General features: G+C 36.6%; 3 protein-coding genes across 4 annotated transcripts; 2 read left to right on the top strand and 1 right to left on the bottom strand.

The window, feature by feature from the left end:
* The first annotated feature begins 4,595 nt into the window (after positions 1-4,595).
* On the top strand, positions 4,596-7,752 carry LOC126712580 (uncharacterized). Its single transcript, XM_050411955.1, has 2 exons — positions 4,596-4,779; positions 7,211-7,752. Exon 2 carries the CDS (start codon positions 7,212-7,214, stop codon positions 7,554-7,556), a length of 345 nt encoding a protein of 114 aa, XP_050267912.1. The 5' UTR covers positions 4,596-4,779; position 7,211; the 3' UTR covers positions 7,557-7,752.
* Positions 7,753-15,073: 7,321 nt separating this feature from the next.
* LOC126712578 (pentatricopeptide repeat-containing protein At2g01860) lies at positions 15,074-18,043 on the top strand. 2 transcript variants are annotated; one of them, XM_050411951.1, is made up of 2 exons: positions 15,074-16,860; positions 17,716-18,043. In XM_050411951.1, exons 1-2 carry the CDS (start codon positions 15,350-15,352, stop codon positions 17,783-17,785), a joined length of 1,581 nt encoding a protein of 526 aa, XP_050267908.1. In that variant the 5' UTR covers positions 15,074-15,349; the 3' UTR covers positions 17,786-18,043. The 2 variants fall into 2 exon arrangements, with proteins under 2 accessions (XP_050267908.1, XP_050267909.1); XM_050411952.1 differs by having other exon boundaries at positions 15,077-16,860; positions 17,670-18,043.
* A 16-nt stretch (positions 18,044-18,059) lies between these two features.
* LOC126712579 (uncharacterized) lies at positions 18,060-20,227 on the bottom strand. The gene is made up of 5 exons (XM_050411954.1): positions 19,943-20,227; positions 19,663-19,846; positions 19,128-19,334; positions 18,419-18,610; positions 18,060-18,338 (listed from the first exon to the last, which is right to left on the bottom strand). The coding sequence occupies exons 1-5, from the start codon at positions 20,023-20,025 to the stop codon at positions 18,201-18,203; spliced, it is 804 nt and encodes a 267-aa protein (XP_050267911.1). The 5' UTR covers positions 20,026-20,227; the 3' UTR covers positions 18,060-18,200.
* Between the last annotated feature and the right edge of the window lie 2,662 nt (positions 20,228-22,889).

Raw genomic sequence — 22,889 nt, 5'->3', positions numbered from 1 at the left:
AAGGGGAAAAAATTGGGAACATGTGATTTGAAGGGCATAAAGAGATCTCCAGCGGAACCCTCTAAAGTGGGCTTAAACTTTGACACCTGACTTAGGATGTTGAATCCTACTTTCTAGAGTCTAAATCTCAGTTGCAGCACTAGAATTCTTCCTTAATACTTACCTTAATCCCATTGGCTAAACACAATCTCAACAATCTTAACATTTAATGCAAGATTACTCCAAATACTACCTTGCCTAAAGAAGTAAAACAGCTCCAAAAGCAAATCTCCCATTTTTAGGCCAAATCCAAGTTATTAATTCAGCTGGCCTGCTCCCCTGAATCAGATCTACGTTTTTTTGGATGCTTGTTAATTAATACTTCTCTAAACTCCATTATAAATGTATAAGCACCCTAGCCCACAAGGGGACAGCCACCCCCCTCTGAGACTTTGGGGTTCGTTTGCCATTTTTGCTGGTGGTTTAGCTCTCCTTAAGCTCACCACTCATCATCTTTAGCCTACACTCATCTAATCCCAGATATTCTTCTCTCCCCTTTACACAATCACAGCTCAAAAATGTCCTCCAACTAGTCACAAACAGCCTATTACTCACAAAAAGCTTCAATCTCATAATTAATCATATCACACTCACTCAAAACAGCTCACATTCACCTCATTCATGCCTTATACACACATACTCACCAAAATCTTAATTTAATACTTACTGCACTGAGTTAGGGATCTTTCTCTCCCTTCTTTCCATCCTATTTTTCCTCTTTTATTTGTAATTATGGAGCCTTTAATCCTTGTTTATTATTATTATGATGAAAGCCATAATGTTTTGGAAACAATGGAAGTTCTCCCTCATGTTGACTTAATAATAAAAAATAAAATAAAAAATATGATTTTTTACCATGTAAACACACTTATTAACTTAAAATTACCCTACTGCTAGAGATAATACCATACCACTAAAGGACTGATTTGAACTATCGGACCAAGACTATTAATGTACTAATTAAGTATTGTAATGTGTTTTTCATTGGGCTTTTGTTATTGTTTTGTCATGTGCAACTTTTGTTTTCTGGCTTGGATAGACTTTGTCATCACACCGAAAGTTTTTGGGTACCATCTCAAGAGCCTATAGTCGAGTTTTGACTTGGCTTCCCAACATCGTAGATAGAGGCATCAATTTCCCCTTCGACACCTATCAAATAAAAACTTATAGTGCCAGGTTCAATGTAATCTTGGGCATTTTTAGTGTCTCACCAATTAACTTCAAACCAATGATAAAAAAATTAGAAATAATCTGTCTACCAATAATCCAGTATTGTTTCAAATCACTCCCAAAATAATTGTAAAAAATTCACTGGTTGTGCTCCCACAAAGTCAAAATGCTTGTATTTGTTTTTACAATATTTCTGTGCAATTTAAAAATACCTCTAAGAAAAATTCAAACTTAGAAGCATTGAATACACCGATTTGTGTCCTTATTAACTTCGTGAACATAATCATTTCTTAAAAGCCTATAAACTATAAAGCCCAGGTAACTAGTTTCCCAGCCCAAACAACCCAAACACATGGACCAGACTCAGATTCCAGCATACCTAGCCCAACCCATACACATCATCTCACTAAACGAGGTTTTAGAATTTTCTTTTTTCATTTTTCTTTTTTAGGTAAAAACTTATAGGGTCCAACGAAAAAACCCCAGGAGTTGATCTAAGCACCGGGTTACAGCCTCAGTACTCACTCTGAAGTCTGAACTTGGATCTTCCTTACTTTTTTGTCATCCCATTAGGTACAAAAACTCTTCAAAGTTTTTTGTTATTTTAGTTTCTTATTCTATATGAAAAGAACAAGGTGTTTCTCATTATACTAAGGCTGTTGGTTTCTGACGAATATTTGATAATTGATGCAATAAGAATATATCAGTTGCAGGGGCGGTCCTAGACATTTTAGGGCCTAAGGCGAGAATTAGAAATATATGTGTATGTGTATGTGTATTTGTGTATGTGTATGTGTATGTGTATGAGTGTGTATGTGTATGTTTATGTGTGTGTATGTGTATGTTTATGTTTATATTTATGTGTATGTGTGTTTATGTTTATATTCATTTATATTTATGTATGTTTATATATGTGTGTATGTTTATGTATGTGTATGTGTATGAGTGTGTATGTACGTGTGTATGTTTATGTACGTGTGTATGTTTATGTATCTGTGTATGTTTATATATATTTATATTTATAAACATAAATATAAACATAAACACATATTTACATAAACATACATGAACACAAACACAAACACAAACAAACATACACAAAAACAAACAAATATAAACACACATACACATAAACACGCATAAACAAACATAAACAAAAACAAACAAATATAAACACACATACACATAAACACACACACACATAAACATAAACATACATAGACATAAACACACATACAGACTAAAAAAAAATAAACCTTCATATAGACTAGAAAAAATTGCAAATTAACACCAATCCTCAAACAATTTCGTTAGTTACTTTAGTGTGCTAAATCGAGCCTTTATGTGTGTTTATGTTTATATTTAAGTTTATGTGTGTGTATATTTACGTTTATTTGAGTTTATACGTGTTTTTGTGTATGTGTGTTTATGTTTATGTATATGTATATTTATGTGTATGTGTGTATATGTTTATGTGTATTTGTATGTGTATGTATATGTGTATGTGTATGTTTATGTATGTGTGTGTATGTGTGCTTATGTATGTGTATGTGTATGTGTTTATGCGTGCTTATATTTATGTATGTTTATGTGTATGTGTATGTGTTTATGCATGCTTATGTATGTGTATGTGTATTTGTAGATCTCTTTGTCTTTTTCAGATTCAGGTGCAATACCCTGATGCAATTATAATTAATGGCTGAGATTAAAAGTTGAAAAAACAACTTTCAATCTCAACCATTAAATAAAATATATTAAAGGAGAGTTAAAAAGTTTTTTAAAAAAAAAGAGTAAAAAATGTATAAAAAAATACCTGCGACAGTGTACCTGATCTCAGTTCGTCTTTCTTCTCTCAGTATTTTTCTTTTCTTCTTTTTTATGCGGTGCTTTGTTCTTCTTCCTTTTATTTCTCTTTATACGTCGTCTAGGCTGACAGGAGAGGAGCGAGCGAAAGCCACGTCAAGAAAGGAAATCGAAGATTGTGCTGCTGAGTAAAAAACTATGAAAATCTCTTCCTCTCAACTCAGACGATCCATTTAGGTGAAATTGTGGCTCACGAGACTTCACCAGATTATGGTGTGTGATTTTTGTTTATTTATTTATTTGTTTGATTAATTTGGATCTAAAATTAGTTCAACAAGATGATTCTTCTTCTAAAATATAATAACAAAATCAATATATGTTTTTTTAATGGTGGGTTCACTTTCAGTGTTTTCATTTTGTGATTTTGGTTGTTTTTGTGTTTTGATTTCGGTAGGTGTGATTTGATTTGTAATTTGGTGGGCTTCTGGGTTTTTGTTGCGATTTGATTTTGGCTGGATTTTGACCGTGGTGGTGGTCGTGATTTGATTTTGGCTGGGTTTCAGTAGTGATGCATGATTAGAGGTGATAAGCTTAAAAAGCTCCAGCCATGGAGGTTTAGAAGGAGAGCTTGGTGATCAGCCATGGAGCACGGTGTGACGTGGGTTGAGGCAGAGAGAGGATGAGAGGGAAATAAGGGTAGCCCTAGACATTTTGGGTCCTAAGGTGAGAACTAAAAATTGGGCATTTTTTTTATACTTATATGTTAATTAAATTAATGTTTATTTAATATTTTTATATTATATTTTTCATAATTATTTTCATTTTCTTCTAAATTATTTTGAAGTTCATTATCAAGATTTGTTGTATTGCAAAATTGAATATCATCTTCTTCTAAATTATTTTGGTGAATTTTTTGCTCATTTGTGATATTTTCATCTAAATTTTGTGTTATATTTTGTTTATTATTAATAACAAATTTATCCATTGATCCTTTTTGAGACTCAATTAATTTTTCTTCTTTTTTTAAGTTTTTCATATCCAAATATATATTTTCTAATAGACATTTCTAATCAAACAATATATTTATAAAGACTAAAATAAAAAAATAACTTTTAAGTGTAGAGCAAATGAGAAATAGAACTTGATTTATATAAAAAGTATTGTTGTAATTTCACTGAACAATAACAAGTTTTTAGCAATCTCAAGCTACATAAATTGAAAAAAAAAAATAAGCACAAGCATAACAAAAATTTAAGCACAGCCATAACACTGACACAAGACTTATTAATAAGGCCCACCCACCCAAAAAAAAAAATTTAAAAAAAAAAACAAACAAACAAACAAAAAACAAATCCTATCTATAACTAAAAAAAAAAAAAATGCAGACTTTAAAAAATAATAATAATATAAAAAAATAACAAAAAAATTTAAAAAAAAAAAAACCTTGAAGGCCCAAACTTAACGCCCAGTCCAGGGAGGGTCCAGGCAGCCATAATGATAAACTGATAAGTGATAAACAAAGTTACAAAACCAGGCAGGGAGGGCCCAAACAAACAAAGTTATCTTAAGTTCTTAACAAATAAAATGCAGTGCCCTGTGCCCAAATATGTATAATTTTATACCTGATTCCTGAGGTGAGGTGAGCAGTTGAGACTTGAGAGAGGCGGAGAGCAGAGAATCAGAGAGAGGCTGAGGTGGTTCAGCTGGAGACTGAACAGTGGAGACTGGAGACTAGAGAGAGGCGGAGAGCAGAGACTAGAGAGAAAGGTAAAATTTTTAGGGTTTTGAGTGGATTTATTTGTTTTGATTTGTGATTGTTTTGTGGTTAATCTCTTAGATCGGATTTGTAGTTTATCTGGTTGATTTTTGGTCAATGATTTTGTTTAGAACCAATGTTTAATAGGATTTACCAAATTTTTTGTTTTTTTTGGTTAAAAGGATGTGGCAGATTATTTTTGTAATTCATTTGAAACTAAATATATATATATATATATATATATATTTTTTTTTTTCCTCTACTACCCGGTTGGTTCTTTTCTAAAATTTTGGGGCCCCCTTCCACTTGGGGGCCTTAGGCAATTGCCTAACTCGCCTAAGGGAAGGGCCGGCCCTGATCAGTTGGTGGAAATTTAAGTTTAGAAAACATTTTTGAGCAAAGCTTATGTTTTTGGTACTGGTTGAATTATGTGGGGGCTTGTTCTTTGTGGCAACCCAACAAGAATTATTAAAAAGTTAAAAAAAAAAATATTGAGAAATCATACTGCTGAGATTTGGGTATTGAATCTCAACCAACAAAGAATTAGCATTTAATATACTTTCTGTGATATACTCCATTTCAATATTCTCTCTTGTCCTTTTGGTTTGGAGATAATGTAGGGAAAAGGGTTCAAAATTTTGATGACAGGAAGTATAGGATCCAATAGATATAATCTCTTAAACTCACAGTAACCCAAGAAAGGGTATTATCTGATGTTACTTGGACCCCATTAGGACTTAAGTTAAGCTGTAATTGAACCCATCTCAATTAGTTTCTCACTTGTTTCGGCCCCTTAGGCATTGGTCATCAGCAGAAAGCTGCTGCTATGGTTGCACCTAGGCATGGTCTTCCATGGACTAGGATCCTCACCATCTTTAATTAGCTTCAAAAAAAAAAAACCCTGGTTGTGCACATTCATTTCCTTAATTTGTCTTCTTGATGTGCGATGATTAAAAGATCTTGTTTTTCAAACTTTTTGTTTTTGGCCAATTGACTGTATGAAATAACTTTTCTTTTTTTCTTTTTTCTTTTTTTTTTTGTGAATTAGATATACCCTTTTGTTATACACTATAAATAGGAAATGATATTTAGAAAGGGTAAAAAATTTAGAGCTTTGGGTTAGTCTGAGGTTATTATTGATGTTTGGTTGTTAAAAATAGTATGGGTTTGGTGAGAAATGAAGAAAAGATGAAGATGTTAGCATTTATATTAGACTGATACTTTGGGAATTTTTTAAATTTAAGAGGAAAAGGCAGTTCTTCGTATAATGTTCTTGATTATGGACTTTGGAGATATGAAGTCAGAAGATCTCACATTCAAATTTCACTGTTTGATTCTTAAAATAAATAAAAAAATCATGCTTGATGTTTCATGTTTCACAATATGTTGGTAAAATTGGCAGGAACAGTTGTTCATTTATCTTTTGCAGTAGCAGTAAGCATTTTTATTTGATTGCTTCAAGAGAATTGTGGTAACAGAAAAGCATATGGGTAGAAGTATTATTGTGTAAGGGTTTGAACATTGCATTGAATTTGGCATGTGGTTTGGTGAGAAGGTTTTGCCTATAAGGTGAAGTTCTTTAGAATATATAGCATGCAATCTCTTATCTAGATATAATGCCTATAAGGCAATGTAGTGTACTTATTTTTATTTTCCTTCTCTTCTTAACAATTATATCGGATGGGGAGAGTTTGTGCGTGTAAGTTTAGAGCTCAATAGGCTTCTCTTGTTCATCATTTGAGTTTTACTTAAAATTGTTTTCCTTTCTTCACTGGAGGTTCCCTCTTTAATATGGGTGTAGTAGATGTAAAAGCTTCCATGTCTGGTGTTCTGTTCAACAGAAAGGGAAAGACAGTCTTATCAGCATTTTAGTCCAAAATTGAAGAGACAATTCATAAAACTTAAAATAGGAAGGAAAATTGAAGTAGTGTATCTGAATATAATATCATGGTTTCCTTAGGTCTGAAATCATTTGTTTCTCCACTGAATAAGGAGGCATTTTAAGATCATGTTGATACCCCACCTCAAGCCAGTGATATTAGGCTCAGTTACCTAGAGTGCAGTGTCTAAGGGGCCTATAAACCACTTCCCATATAAAATTCAGATGTTTTCCCATTTATTTGGTTTAAATCTGGAAAGCAGTTGATCATTGACTTCGTGTAAGTTGGGTTGGTCATATAATTGGATGATGTAACCTTTTTTTTTTTTAAATTATTATTATCTTGATTTAAGTTATTCTTCTTTGGCTTTCTGATCATTTTCTAGTCAAGTTATTGGTTGTAATATATTCCAGCACAAGGGAAAACAAATCATTTGTGATATTTTATCCATAGATGTTCATTTTTTAAAGGATCTATATAATGTTCTTGAGTATGCAATTGAGGTAATTAAAAGTTCTCAGTTCTATATTATGATTCAACTTATGATTTATGTGTGAAACAGAATGGTTATTCCTCCACCTGTTAGGCCTCCAAGAATTACACAGTATCTTAAGCCTTATGTCCTGAAGATGCACTTTACAAACAAGTACGTGAGTGCCCAGGTGATACATTCACCAACTGCCACCGTTGCCTCTGCTGCAAGCTCACAGGAGAAGGCCTTGAGGCCAAGCTTGGAAACTACCCGGGATGTGGCTGCTGCTGCAAAGATTGGAAAAATATTGGGGGAGCGCCTACTGCTTAAAAACATCCCAGCTGTTGCTGTCCACTTAAAAAGAGAACAGAGATATCATGGGAAGGTCAAAGCTGTCATTGATTCTTTGACGGAAGCCGGTGTCAAACTGCTTTAAGTTTTCCTCTTCTTTATAAAATTAAATGTATTGCTGAATGTGCTTATAGCTTCTTTTTTCTAATAGGATTACTTGGGGGAGATCAATGGGAAGAATGGATGGTGGGGTTTTTGTTGTCTGCTCAATGTGATCATGATAAACAGGGTTCACCGTTATTGAGATTGTTAATAAAAAGGATTTCCCATTTCTTGTTGAATGTTAATTTATAAGCCAGGCAAGTACAACATATTTTCAGAGAATTTGTATGTATATGCTCGCCATAAGAAGTAATGACCTGCATAAGCCTGCCAGGAATTAGAACGTTTTTTTTTTTTTTTTTTTTTTTGAGAAACCAGACCCGAAGGTCAAGGAAATATATTGAAGAAGAAAAGAAAACAAATTACAACGCTTCACGCGCAACAAGAGGAGCTATATCCTCAGGAATGGAATCAGACCATACCTGTAGCTCATCACCAGACATACACTGTCTAGCAAGAAAGTGGGCAACTGAGTTACCTGCTCGTTTTACATGAGAAAAAGTGCATACACAAAAGTCAGCGGCTAGGAATAAAACATCACTAAGGACTTGGCCGTATTCTGGGTGCGATGAATCTTCCCTCTGGATGGCCTTAACTATGACTTCGGCATCTCCCTCAAATACACAATCAAAGAGGCCAAGCTCCTTGGCAAAAAACATAGCTCTTCTACATGCTAAAGCCTCCACCGTTGCTACTGCATTAGGGAGTGGAATCTTTTCAGCTAGAGCACCAATGACATGGCCAGAAAAATCACGCACCATGACACCCAGACCAGCACTACACAGCTCCTTAAAGACTGCCCCGTCGAAGTTGATCTTATATGATGGAGGTTCAGGTGGAATCCACCTTACAGCACGAGTTGCAGCAACAGATGGCTTTCTGAGAGTAACTTGGGCTGACCTGAATTCAGCGATCAAACTTTCTGCCTTAGACCTTATCAAGTGATTATCTATAATTTCCCCACCACATCTTTTAGCATTTCTATTATTCCATATTAACCAAAACATCATGGCCAACACCTCCACATCAACACAACTTTGCCTACTGAACACCACTTCCAACAAATCAGAGAACACGCCAAATTTAAGCCTTACTATCTTCTTCAGCTCTTCAAGAGGATACCAAATTGCTGAGAGAGAACTACAGCCCCACAGGGCATGGATTGTGTCTTCAGGATCTGCCTTACACATTGGACAGCAAGCTACATTAACCACCCTCCTCTTCCACAAATTGAGCATAGTGGGAATAGATTCATTTGCTGCCCTCCATAGTAAATGTTTCACCTTTTGAGGGGCCTGGATATTCCAAATACCCTTCCACAAGGATTTTCCATGACTGTTAGACGAGGTTGATGGATTGGCAGCCCGGCCAGAGGTGGCTAGGAGTTGATAGGCAGATCGGGTTGAGAATTCACCATTAGCTGAAGGCAACCAGACTTGCCTGTTCGGGGTAGCTTGAAGGCTTAAAGGCAGGCCAACAATCAGACATGCTTCGTGTGATAGAAACTCCCGGGCAATCAGCCCCTTCTTCCATGTATGAGATGCTTGGTCTATAAGGTCACAGACCCGTGAATCTGGGGGCAGAACAGAGGCCGGAGAAACCACCTTTGGGGCAAAAGTTCTAGGCAGCCACATATCGCGTCTGATTACTATAGACTCGCCGTTACCAACCCTCCAAATCATGCCCAAGCCTAACACGTGTCTAGCTTGCAACAAGCTCTTCCAAGCAAAAGATCCCTTATTTGAATTAACACATTCCATGATGGAGCAATCGGGGAAAAACTTAGCTTTAAACACTTTATAAAAGAGAGAATCAGTATGGGAATTTAACCTCCAGACCTGTTTAGCCAAAAGGGAATCATTGAACTTGCTTAGCTCCCTAAACCCCATTCCACCCTCTCCCTTAGGGAGACAAAGTTTTTCCCAGCTCAACCAATGGATTTTCTTTTGCTCCCCTCTATAGCCCCACCAGAACTTCCTTATCAGCACCTCAATTTCCTTTATCAAGCCTTTTGGGAGCTTGAAGCAAGACATAGTGTATGTCGGAATAGCCTGCACTACAGCTTTTATAAGAATTTCCCGCCCCGCTTGTGATAATAATTTTTCTTTCCATCCCTTTAACTTCTTCCAGATTCTTTCTTTAATTACACTAAAGGACTTCTTCTTCTCCTGACCGATCAAAGAAGGGAGGCCCAAATATTGTTCGAAGCTTTGGGTAGACGAAATCCCCAAGAAGCTCATGATAGCTACCCGAGTTTGGTGCGAAGTATTAGAGCTGAAAAAAATATTTGTTTTACCCCTATTAATACTTTGACCCGATGCCTCTTCATAATTATACAGGATAGATTGGAGTTTAACACACTCAGGGACAGTAGCTCTGCAAAAGACTAAGCTGTCATCAGCGAACAACAAATGAGAAATCCGAGGACCCGCTGGGCAGAGGGAGACGCCACTAATATCGCCTTTAGCTTCAGCCTTACTGAAAAGAGCATGGAGACCTTCAGTAACCAGTAAGAATAAGTAAGGAGACAAGGGGTCGCCCTGGCGAAGGCCTCTGGTAGGATGGATAAGACCATGGGGTTGCCCATTCAACATAATAAAGAAAGACACTGAACGGGTACAAGCAGAAACAAGGTTGATCCATTTCGAGGCGAAACCCATTTTTTCCATGATCTGTTCAAGAAACTTCCATTCAACTCGGTCGTATGCTTTTCGCATGTCTAATTTCAGTGCCATGTAGCCCATTTTACCAGACCTTTTTAACTTCAAGTAGTGGAGAGTTTCATGAGCAACCAAAATATTGTCCGTAATAAGTCTCTCTGACATGAAGGCGCTTTGAGTTTCAGAAATAAGTTGGGGCAGCAGGGGTTTCAGGCGATTTGCCAGCACCTTTGCAATAAGCTTGTACAGCACATTGCTCAAGCTAATGGGCCGAAAATCGGTAACCTTCCTAGGACTCTGAATTTTTGGAATAAGAGTTATATAGGTATGATTTATGGACTTAGGAAAAGAACCAGAATTTAGGGCGAATAGGACTGCCCCTGTGACTTCCCCTCCCACCTTATCCCAAAATTGCTTATAAAAGAGAGGAGGGAGACCGTCGGGGCCTGGGGCCGTATCTGCATCCATCTAACTCAACGCCACCCTGACTTCCTCTGCTACAAAAGGTTTGAGCAACTCCTCGTTCATGGAGTTCGAGAACCTTGTTTCCACCCCCTCTAGAACTGGTTCAAAGACATTGGGATTTGCCGATGTAAACAGGGAGGAAAAATAAGAATTCAGAATATCCCCAATACACTTCTCGTCTTCAACCCATTCTCCAAACTCATTTTCAAGACCTGCTATAAGATTTCTTTTGTTTCTTTCTGTTGCACGGCAGTGAAAATATTTCGTATTCATATCCCCATACTTCAACTAATCAACCTTGGATCGTTGATTCCACATACCCTCCTCCAGGTCCATGAGCTTCTTAATTTCATCAGAGAGCCCTTGTAATCTAGAGTTTCCTCTACCAGCCATGGAGTCAGCTTCAGCCTCAACTAACTCAATTTTTTTCCGAGCTAAAATTCGACGAACATTGCCAAACACATTTTTGTCCCATAACTGTAACTGAGCTTGACAATTTTCGACCTTCTTGATGACTTTCCCCATCAAGTCCCCCTGAACAACCTCCTCCCAAGCCGAATGAACAACTCCTTCGCATCTCACATCCTTGAGCCACATAGCCTTGAACCGGAAAGGCTTCCCGGGTCTAAAAAAATGATTTCGAATATTATCTAGACAAAGCCAGATAGGTTTATGGTTAGAGGATGAAGCCGATAAATGATGGAGGCGGGCCGTTGGGAATTTTAACAACCAATCCGAGGTCGCAAATGCTCTATCCAGTCTGACCCAAACCACTTGACCCCCAAACCTTCTGTTACACCATGTATACGGTAAACCAGAGTAACCCAGGTCCTTCAAACCATACACATCCAAACAATCCCTAAAATTTTGCATTTGAAATTCAGACCGAATAGCCCCACCCAGTTTTTCACTAAGTTTTGTGATTTCATTAAAATCCCCAATGCAAACCCAAGGTAAAATAAATTGAGAGCTAAGGTGACGAAGAACTAACCAAGAATCTTCCCGGTTGGCCACTTCGGGAGCTCCGTAAAACCCCGTGAAGCGCCAAGCGTCATCAATTCCTGGGTTCACAACTGCGTCGATATGCCGAGGAGAAAAAGTGCGAACATGCAGATTAACATCGTTCATCCAAAGCAAAGCTAGACCGCCACTCAAGTTTCTACGCGGCACAATAAACAGGTTGTCAAACTTCAGGCGGCACCGAAGCCTTTCAAGGTACGACTTCTTCTTCTTCGTTTCCATGAGAAAAACTATCTTAGGACCTTTAGCTTTCACCAATTCTGAAAGCTCGCGAACTCGCCGGTGGTTCCCAAGCCCCCGGAAGTTCCAGCTTAAATAATTCATGGCTCACGGCGGGGCTGAGAGGTAGCCGCCGCCAATGGGATATCAGAGAAGGAAGACGCATTGGAGCTTACACCTCTCTTTTTCAATGCTGGAGCATCGGAAGTCTCTTCTGGTGAGTGTTCTCTTTTTTTAGCGTTAGCTGGAGAAGCCAAGTTGGAAAATACAATGGGCTTTTGTAACTTGGGTGTTCTTTTGGGCTTTGCTTTGAAAGGCTGCCCATTAGAATTAGATAGATCCTGAAGAGGAAGTCTTTTGTTGGGCCGGTTAACCACTAGCTTAGGGGAGTAAGGCCCATTTTCTTGTGGCCCAACTATCAAGGATTTCTCTGCTGCATTCTCACTTCGAGTCTGTACCGCCACCAACCCATCTAAGCCAGAGCCTGACTCACCCAAAACACGAGACATGAAACTCGGGTCATGGTCATATTTCTTTATGTCATTATCAATTTCTTGGAGCTTGGCCAGAAAAGGGTCACCATCAGCAAATGTGCCAGTGTTTTTTGGCAACATATCTGATTTGGGCGGCTTTGGACTGGCTTCCAAATCTGCCAGCAGAGAGACATCACCATTTGGGATAGCACGCTCTTCAGTAGCCTGACAAATGACAGTTGAGGGTGAGGAAAATCCGAGATCGGCCTGGGGCTCATACGTCAAGTCTCTATCGTCCCGTGAACCTGACACATCCGGTGTCGCATCAGCCTTACTGGATTCTTCATGCGTGTCCATTACCATTACTGGGTTCATCTCAGTCGACGGAGGAGGACCAGAAAATTCTGGCATCACCTGATCGTCCGTAGGCTCACCGGAACTCGTCCTAGGATTCTCAGCTCTCTCATAGAAGCCCGGGACAAAAATCACAGACTTTTGGGGCCTATACGGAGAAGCTCTCAACGCTTGGTTATATTGTCTATTCTCCTCTGTAAGAGAGCCTTTGCTCTGAATCCATAGAGCACAATCCTTATCGTTATGGTCCAACCTACCACACCAGTAACATATATTGGGGAGCCATTCATATTTGAAGCTAACCCAATGCTTTTTTCCGTTATCTAATGTAATCAACCATCCACGGCAAAGGGGAAGGGAGATATCCAGGCTCACTTTAACCCGAATAAATCTGCCACCATCCGCCTCCACCCCTGCATTTGAATGACAAACAACACCAACCGACTCACAAATAGATTCAGCAACTTCTCTAGACATATATCAGATCGGAATGTCGTGAACTTGGACCCAGAACATAGCCCGATCAAACTTTAGATCCTTAACTGGATCATCTTGGTCATAACGTTGTAAGACTACCAGGTTTTTATCAAAAGACCAAGGTTCACTCTGAAGAACCCGGTCCAGGTCTCCTTTTTTCTTGAACACAAACAAGATCAAATGGTCATCAAGTTTCCTCAACTTGAAACCCTCAGTGGATCTCCATAGTTGCCTAAAGGTTTTTGCCACGGCTTCCATATTCAACACACGTTTAGTCAGAAATTTTGCTGCAATAATAAACTCCACAGACCTATGTTGGGTTTGGAGAGTAAATTTTGAGCCTTCTCTCTCGTTTAGGGAGAGGTTATTCCAGGTACTTGTTAGCTCCTCCATCAGGAGATAAAAAGGAGAAAAGATAGAGTACAAGGGGGACTACGAAAACAGGACCCCACAGGGAAACAGAGAGGAAAGAAAGAAAGAAAGAGGTGTTTCCCAGGAACCCACGAAAGGAACAAACCACAAGCTCTGAGATAAACTTGTTACCTCTAGAGAACCCAGACTCCTCCAGTACAGGAGGGACCAACAATTCTACAGGCAAAAGGCAGAGAGGGTAGCGAGACCCTTTCTAACTTTTGCGAGAGAAACAGGAATTAGAACGTTGAGCAATTATATAAACTTTCTCGTCATTTAAGATGGATGTGTCATGGCTGCAACCGTGATGTGATGGTTGTGACTAGCAGTAGTGTTGTGGCAAATTAGAGGGTCATGGTCTGTATTTAATAGATGGTGTCTGGTTGTGTTGCTGATGAATTTTACAAAGCCATCAGAGCCCAGAAAATATAGAAATGCACACAGAGATGAGGCATATTTCTCCCCTCTTTCCCTTTCGGTTGATGAACATGAGCTTGAAAAAACACGATTGACTCCTACAGTTTACTTTTTGCAATTCTGAAATAATGAGAAGGTGAAGAGTATTATGAAGTATGAACTTTAAACGTGACTAATTACATCTTTACAGTTGTGTACAATAGCACTTCCCTATTGCTTGAGTGCTCTGCATCTAGGGTTCATCATGGTGTTCTCTTAATTAACTTTTATTTTAATATAAAGTATGACAAACCTAAAACCTGGAGTGCATTATTTATTATTGTTATACTCCATTTGAGCCACATCAGCATAATATTTTGGTCCATATCGGTTCAATTTAGTCTATTTGATCCAGCTTGATCTACTTAAGTCAATTCGGTCCATTTTGGATTAATTGGACCCTAAATTTTACATTATATTCTTTTAAATAACGCATGTACTATTTAACTTACAACATTTTTTCACGCATCGCGTGACTTTGCGAGTTGTGACCCTAAAAGCCTAAGAAAGGAGACACAGAATAACCTTTATTTTACTTTGTATTTTGGTCCATTGGGCTTGCGGAGTGTGAGACTAAATCCTCCGGGCCTTCTTAACATGATTGACAAATGAACAAAAAGTGATTAACCTGATGAGCTTTATGGGCTTCCTGATGTGATGTGGTTAGGAAATTTAGTCTATTTGATCCAGCTTAATCTACTTAAGTCAATTCGGTCCATTTTGGATTAATTGGACCCTAAATTTTACATTATATTCTTTTAAATAACGCATGTACTATTTAACTTACAACATTTTTTCACGCATCGCGTGACTTTGCGAGTTGTGATCCTAAAAGCTTAAGAAAGGAGACACAGGATAACCTTTATTTTACTTTGTATTTTGGTCCATTGGGCTTGCGGAGTGTGAGACTAAATCCTCCGGGCCTTCTTAACATGATTGACAAATGAACAAAAAGTGATTAACCTGATGAGCTTTATGGGCTTCCTGATGTGATGTGGTTAGGAAATTAGCTTTTGGGGACGATCCAGTAACTAATAAGTAACAAGCAACAGTGTTTTAGGAAAGAGAAAACGGAAAGCACGGGAATGATTACCCTGTCGGTATTTGCTTATGAAAAAACCTCTCCAAGCACACCAGGTGTTTGCTGAAATTTCTCAGTGACATCGAAATGCGTCTAAGTAGTTTAACACCAACACATCTTCAAACTCTCTCACACACACACCCCTCCAATTTTCCAAACAATGGATTGCACATTCTCTACCATTAGTCTATATCCCATCTCATGGGGAAGAAATGGCAGGGTAGCTTTGATGGCCTCTGCCCATTCAAGTACTAGGAGAAGATTGCCCAAGAACCTTCAGTATCCACGGCGCACCAAGCTTCCTCCGGACTTTGGTGTTAATTTATTCTTGAAGAAGGCCAACAAAAGCAAAAGCCCCACTGACCCATCTCTAACTGATTTGATAAATAGTCAAAAACCTCACTTGGCAGTAGAAGAAGATACCCAAGAAGAAGAAGAAGAAGAACATAACCAAGAAGGAGACGGAGAAGATGGTATTGTTTGGGATTCAGATGAGATTGAAGCTATTTCATCCCTTTTCCAAGGGAGAATACCTCAGAAACCTGGAAAGTTGAATAGAGAAAGGCCACTTCCACTCCCGCTTCCCCATAAGCTTAGACCTATAGGACTTCCTACACCAAAGAATAATGTTAAATTAGTTTCTCCAATGGCAGTTTCTTCACGTGTATCCTTATCCAACAAAGTGTACAAAAATCCTGGTGTTCTTATTGGTATAGCCAGAGAAATTAGAAGCCTTAGTTCAGAGGCAGATGTGTCTGTCATTCTCAACAAGTGGGCTAGATTTTTAAGGAAAGGATCCTTGTCATTAACAATTCGGGAATTGGGTCACATGGGTCTTCCTGAGAGAGCTTTACAGACATTCTGTTGGGCTCAGAAACAACCTCAGCTTTTCCCGGATGATCGGGTATTGGCTTCGACAGTTGAGGTCCTGGCAAGGAATCATGAGCTGAAGATGCCATTCAATTTAGAAAAGTTCACTTCTTTGGCGAGTCGGGGTGTGATCGAGGCAATGGTGAGAGGGTTCATTAGAGGAGGAAGCTTGCGTCTTGCAAGGAAGGTTCTTTTGGTAGCCAAGGATGGTAAAAGAATGTTGGATTCTAGTGTTTATGCAAAGTTAATATTGGAGCTTGGGAAGCACCCGGATAAACAAATGCTTGTTGTAGCCTTACTGGATGAACTTGGGGAAAGAGAGGATTTCAGTTTAAGCCAACAGGACTGTACTGCTATCATGAAAGTTTGCATTAAGCTTAGGAAATTTGAAATTGTAGAGAGTCTGTTTAATTGGTTCAAACAATCTGGGCGCGATCCAAGTGTTGTATTGTACACTACTTTGATTCATAGCCGTTATTCAGAGAAGAAGTACAGGGAGGCATTGGCTGTGGTTTGGGAAATGGAGGCTTCTAACTGTCTCATTGATCTTCCAGCTTATCGTGTGGTAATTAGGCTTTTCGTTGCTTTGAATGATCTCTCAAGAGCTGTAAGATACTTTTCGAAGCTTAAAGAAGCAGGCTTCTCTCCCACATATGACATATACCGGGACATGATTAAAATTTACATGATTTCTGGGAGGCTGGCCAAGTGTAAGGAGGTCTGTAAGGAGGCAGAGCTGGCAGGATTCAAGTTGGATAGAGAAACAACATCATGGTTGTTGCAATTTGAAAGAGATAAAAGGTTAGGTTTTTAAAATTACTCTAGCTTCTACTGTAATTATTTATGCTCCTTATCCTCTCCTTTTTTTTCTTCTTTTTTTTCTTTTTTTGTTTAATTTCTTTGTTTTGAAGGGGGTAGGGGTTGAGATGTTATCTGTATCAAAGATAAGAGACCATGGATATTTTTGTTTTTGATGAGCGATACCACATATATTTGCATCTTTCTTTCAAAGATAAGACATCACAAAGTCTTAATTTAAGAATTACAATTTAATTAATTGATGCAATAAACACATTTAAACATGAGAAGAACACAACTGCAGTTACATTTACACCATATAGTTTACAATATACAAGCAACTAAGGTGAAGTAAAACGATGTCATTGTAATTTCATACAGTATATAAGTTGAGTTTATCAAGTTTTTTTTGAAAGTGTGTTTCATTGCACACATAGGATTGTAGATTGCTATTTGCTAGTTTATGTCTTGGTTTATTTTATGAACGCCTGTATTTCTATAATTACAATTGACTGTAATGAGGGATATATATATCTAGTAATTGTTTCATTCTTGTGAATGGTTAGTCTCTTCAGTTTCCCCAAAACCGTATTCATAAAATTTGGATAATTCTAAAGATTTCTTTTGTTTTAGACCAATTTACTACACATGTTTTGATAATTTTTATATTTATTACAGTGTCTAATATTTCAAAATGGTAATTTAGAGATAGGCATTTTTCTTTTACTCAGCAAGGAAAAAAATTATTGCTTTTCTTTCTCTATTTTATCTTCATAATCTGTGTTACACTGGGTACCTCTAATAACTTCCAGATTCTCATATTCCAATCAAATGGTGCCCATATCATTGGTTTGTCAGTAATGGCAGAGACTACCAAATGCACCCACACTTATGGAACAGGTTGTATCACCAGGACAGTGATGGCTAAATTGGATTACTGCATTTATGCAATTCATTTTCATTGTTCAAGTTTCTGGTTTCTTGGTGCAAAAGATTCCTACCATAGACACAATCAATCAACTTGTCTGCTTGACTCAGTGTTTCCATATGTGCAATTCCCCTAGGGTTTCCCCCAACCCCGCAGAAAAGGCACTTCCATAGCTAAGTTTCTGAACACAAGATCCATGATTGATTGTATTCTAATTTGATTATTGTTAGTAGTTAATTGCCTTCTTAATTTGATTAATGGTTTTGGGAGTATGTTATGATATAAATATGCCTATGTTAGGCCTTTATTTATGCATTTACAAAATACATCAACCAAGTGGCTTACTGCATACATATGAGTAAATAGATGGGCAATCTCTTATTCAGGTGCTGTCTTTCAGTTGCTTTCTCTCCATTTATGACTTCAGCCTCTGAATATGGTAATTTACAGTTTTTTCCTTCCATGTGTCCTTGTCAAGATGCATCTCATAAAAGCTAACTTCCCCACTGGCTTTTATGGTTAATGCGGCAGTGCTCCTAGTGCCATAAAGTCCCTGTACATCAGAAGATAGAGGGATGAGTAAAACTTAGAAATTCCCAGGGTGGGAATTGTATATTAACTAACAATATTTACCAGTGGGGTGTCAACTTCTACGAATATGGAGCTTAGTTTGAACTCCCAGTCTAGGGAACAAATATGAGGTAATTTGCTTTCATCAGCTTTAACTGTGTCCCTCATTAGCTTCTCAACCATCTCCTTCAAAGGTATCTCACCCTTGCCATGTTTAGCAAGCCGTTCCTTAAAACTCAGTCCTAAGCGTTGAGCCTGCAGAATATAAAAAAGAAAAAGGCAAAAGTTTATTGTTTATTGTTTATTTGGTTATACGTGTCATTTTAGGGTTAAACAATGTAGTATGCAGGATAATACTCCGGCTCTGCTGGATGAATCTGCTGACATATACTGATCCAGATATAGGAAGTGTTCTTTTGTTCTGGTGTGTTGGAGATTAAGAATGAAACACGTTGCAAATCTTATTTTCAAACCATGCTATAAGAAACAATAATCCATGGTACGTAGGGAAGAAATATCTTCATATTTAAGCTACATTATTTGTATTGTTCAGCTTATTGAGGCTTCTTAAATCATTCGTCATTTTCTGCGTATAACTTGTTTTTTAAGTTGCCTAAACTATGTTGAATTTTTTTCTTCTTCTTGTCTTGTCCATCCTATAATGTTATTATAAAAAATGCTAATGTTAGTAGCCAATTTGGCAGTATGTATTTTTCCTTTTCCATTGTGTTTGTTCTATTTTGAATAAAAAGAGTACATGTTCTGTTCTAACCTTATGCCATGGGGAGTCAAGCTTTGCATTTGAAAGCACGTGAATGCCCGGAGAAACCTCCTGCATGAGAGTGGGTTCTCCTTTCGGCCTGTTGGAGACATAAAACATGGTTTTGGAAGAGATATCAGCCACAATAAGGTTGAATCCGTTGTATTGATGGGCCTCTTTAATCAGTTCCGCTGCAAACTCCTTGGGAGTCTTTGTGCTCTGCAATCATTACATGTTAGAAATAAAAAGTGAACCAACTACGAAATTGAGTCAATAACAAAGGGGCAGCCAAGTTTTTTCTCCTTGAGTGAATGTCAAGAAGTCAGAATTTACTATTTAGCAATTTCCCTTTTTAAGAAGTGGATAAGGAGTCCTTGTTTTACAGACAAGATTAGTAGATAAAATGATTAGTCATTAGGTTTATTTAGCTGTAGGAGTATCTTTTGTTTTATTACACCCAAAACTCTTAAATCCAAAACTTTGGAGTATGTTATGGATTCTTAACAGACTAATCATGATTCACAACGAAGGTCGGCCACATGTATACCTCTAAGAAAAGCACAGGCAGGTCTCCACGACTCTTTGCCTCGGGGAGAGTATGAAGCTCCAACACGTTTGTTATAAAAGCCACCCTCCCTCCTCTTGAACAAGCCAACCATGTGCCTCCTGCAACCTCATCTCTACCTCCTAGTATCTCACAACCTTCCCACCAAGCCAATGGTTCTGTAGGCCTTCAAGCACACAAAAAATACCGATCTCATTATACTGATGTTTAAACCAAAGTATAGAAAGAAAAATAAATGATAAACCAAAATTAATAAGCTTGCCTGTTGTGATATTCATCTCTATTTTGCAAGAGAAGAAAGGGGTATAGCGGGTGGGCTTGCCAAGCAAACGCACCTATACACATTGTTCTAAACTATGAAGCTTATTCTGAGTTTTGATAGAGTTTGAAAGCTTGGCCTTTAGTCACTAGACTCACTACTGAAATTGAAGAAACCTTATGGTGTTATAAGAATGTGGAAGAAGTTAACGTTCACTTGACCATCAACTGCTTTTGCATGCGTTTCAGCTTTAACCACAATTACACGTTGTACTGACTTTATAGGCTATTGAATTGGGTACTGCCGCATCTCTGAGTTATTGTGGTTTATACTTTATACAAAACAAGTGGCCATGGCCTGTTCAAAAATTCTCATCCGTAGGACGGTCTAAAACCATTTTATCCTTTATAAAATAAAAATCTACAAATTAAAAATACTCCGAAATCATCTACAAGGCAAGCATTTGACTTTTGTTAGATGAAGTTGCATCTAGTATAATTTTAAACATTTTTTTTTATCATTGGATAACTTTTAAAGAATTAATATATTTTTTTTATCACTAGATAACTTTTAAAGAATTAATATTTTAAAAATCTCATTATTGAATTATATGTTCTCTATCTTCTAACACGAATATTAAATATCAAGTGAATAGGATATTATTTATTATTTGATCTATAAACTCATCATTTACGCAGATTTTTAAAATATAAAAACTTAAAAATTAAACTTTTCATAGATGAGATGGCTATTAGTTTCCATCATCTTGAAATTTTACAAGCATGAAATGTATAATAATCAATAAGAGAAAAATGTAGTCTAAATTGTGGATTCGTCAAAATTTGCATTCAATAAAAAATATATATTAAAGATATAATATTGTTTAAAGTTTTAAAAGATGTAATACATCATTGTTAGTTTCTTTAAAACATTTTTCCCTCTCTTCCCATGTATGTGTTAAAATACTGTATTCTAAAAAAAAAAAAAAATTTCTATATTTTATACTTAAATGCAATTAACAACATCGAATGCGATAAATTAATCCTTTGGTGGGCAAATGATTTGTAGGGAATATAGTGATCAGGTCCATACCAATGAAAACGTACAATGATCTTCAAAGGTACTTGATCGACAACCATGATATTAAACTAACTCCGTATGTTATACGTATAAATTATTAATATATCCTCAAATTCAATGCCCTATTAAGATAAGGGTAAAAGGCCAAAGGGTTGCCCCAGCCGGGTTAAACTAGTTTTTTTTTGTTTTGTTTTTTTTTTTTTTTTTTTGCTTTTGGATGATAACTGATAAGTGGTAAGCATTAAAGGAAACCGCCAAACCGGTGATGGACTTGGTGGGTAAAGTAGGCATTCATTTTCAGAAACCAGAGGCGCCGACACAAAAATATTTTATGCGTCCAGAGTTATCCAAGCTGCCATTTTTTGTAATCCGAGTGTTGATGTATGGTTTTTTAGATGCCATGAAATGGTTGATTATAAAGTGATTCTTAAACCCAAAAAAAAAAAAAAAAACCTTGATTTACGTAAAAAATTTGCCTCTTAGTTATCGGCTTATTTTACTATTTAACTTATTTTTGTTACTATTTATGAATTTCACTGCACTTTTTAATACTATTCATGAGTTTAACTGTATTATTTCAGTTAACTTTTATTTTTATTTATAGTACTTTTAACAAAAAAAAAAAAAAATCAATTTCAGTAAAATAAACGGATTCCAAACGGACCCAGAAAGTAAATTCAAAATAATTTTTTTAATAAATGTAATCAAGGCAACTTTCTAGATATATTATTGATGTGGGAAGCAGAAGGAAAATTTTATTTTTAATGACATTGTCTCAATGGTCATGATGCCAACTCAATGCCAACCTTACGTGCTGATATATACATTGTGGTTTTCTTTTATTTGGTGTTGACTCCAAACAAGCCTAAGTGTTAACTACTGAATTCTCTATCTTCTTCTATTTTTCCTGTTCTTTAATTTTATGTTGCATTGTTTTAATTCATCTTGTGTAAATTGCCATACTCTTAACACTTTATATTGATTTATTTTTTAATTTACTTTGAGTAAGCAAATTACATGTTTAATTTTTTATTTTTTTTAGATTAATTTCTTAAGTTGATTGATATGCTATGAATTGGGTTTTTACTTATTTATTATAATTTATTATTTATCACTATATATTAATATTTATAGAATTAATTTTTCTTCCACTCGTGTCTTAATAACTTTTAATCTATCTTCGTCCTTGAGTTGAAATCCTTACTCGGCACGACGGCCCTTATAGTAAATTTAAGCATAGAAAGTTAATCCTATTAATTAATTAATTAATGACCCTTCATTACCATGCATTTAATTTTGAAGTGCTCATATTAAGTGTGCACTTGGATTTTTTTTATTAAAATTTATTTGATTATTTGATTAAAAAAATGGATAAAAATTGCACTTAAAAATTAATTATCCACGGGAATAAAAATTGCACTTAAAAATTTTAATTTTTTTAAAAATAGATACATAAATAAAGAAGCTGCTAAACTTAATAAACAAATAAAATCACTAATTCATACTCACAACTAAATTAAAAAATAAATTGAAAAATCCATCCATGCACACGTCTTCATTTGGTTCAATATCCTTATAATTTCTTCCCCAATTAAACGGTGCTACGGTTGCTTTAATTAATTAACTGTTTGGATACGTTCAAAGCACACAGTTGATACAAATTTACACGTACAAGCCAATCGGTAAGCTTTTACAAGAAATGCAGTACTGCGTCATGATGTGATGTGACAACTTCATTTTGCTATAGTTCATGCAAATCCATTTCTTTTTAATATAGTATTTACAACACACAATATAGTATATATACATAGGTTTTAGTCTAAGTTATCCCTAATACAACTTTTGTTAATGTTATTGGATATAAAGATTC

Source organism: Quercus robur, chromosome 2, assembly GCF_932294415.1.
Source record: "Quercus robur chromosome 2, dhQueRobu3.1, whole genome shotgun sequence".
In the NCBI taxonomy this organism is placed as follows: Eukaryota; Viridiplantae; Streptophyta; class Magnoliopsida; order Fagales; family Fagaceae; genus Quercus; species Quercus robur.
The sequence above is the reverse complement of the archived record's forward strand: the minus strand, read 5'-3'. Positions and strand labels throughout refer to the sequence as shown.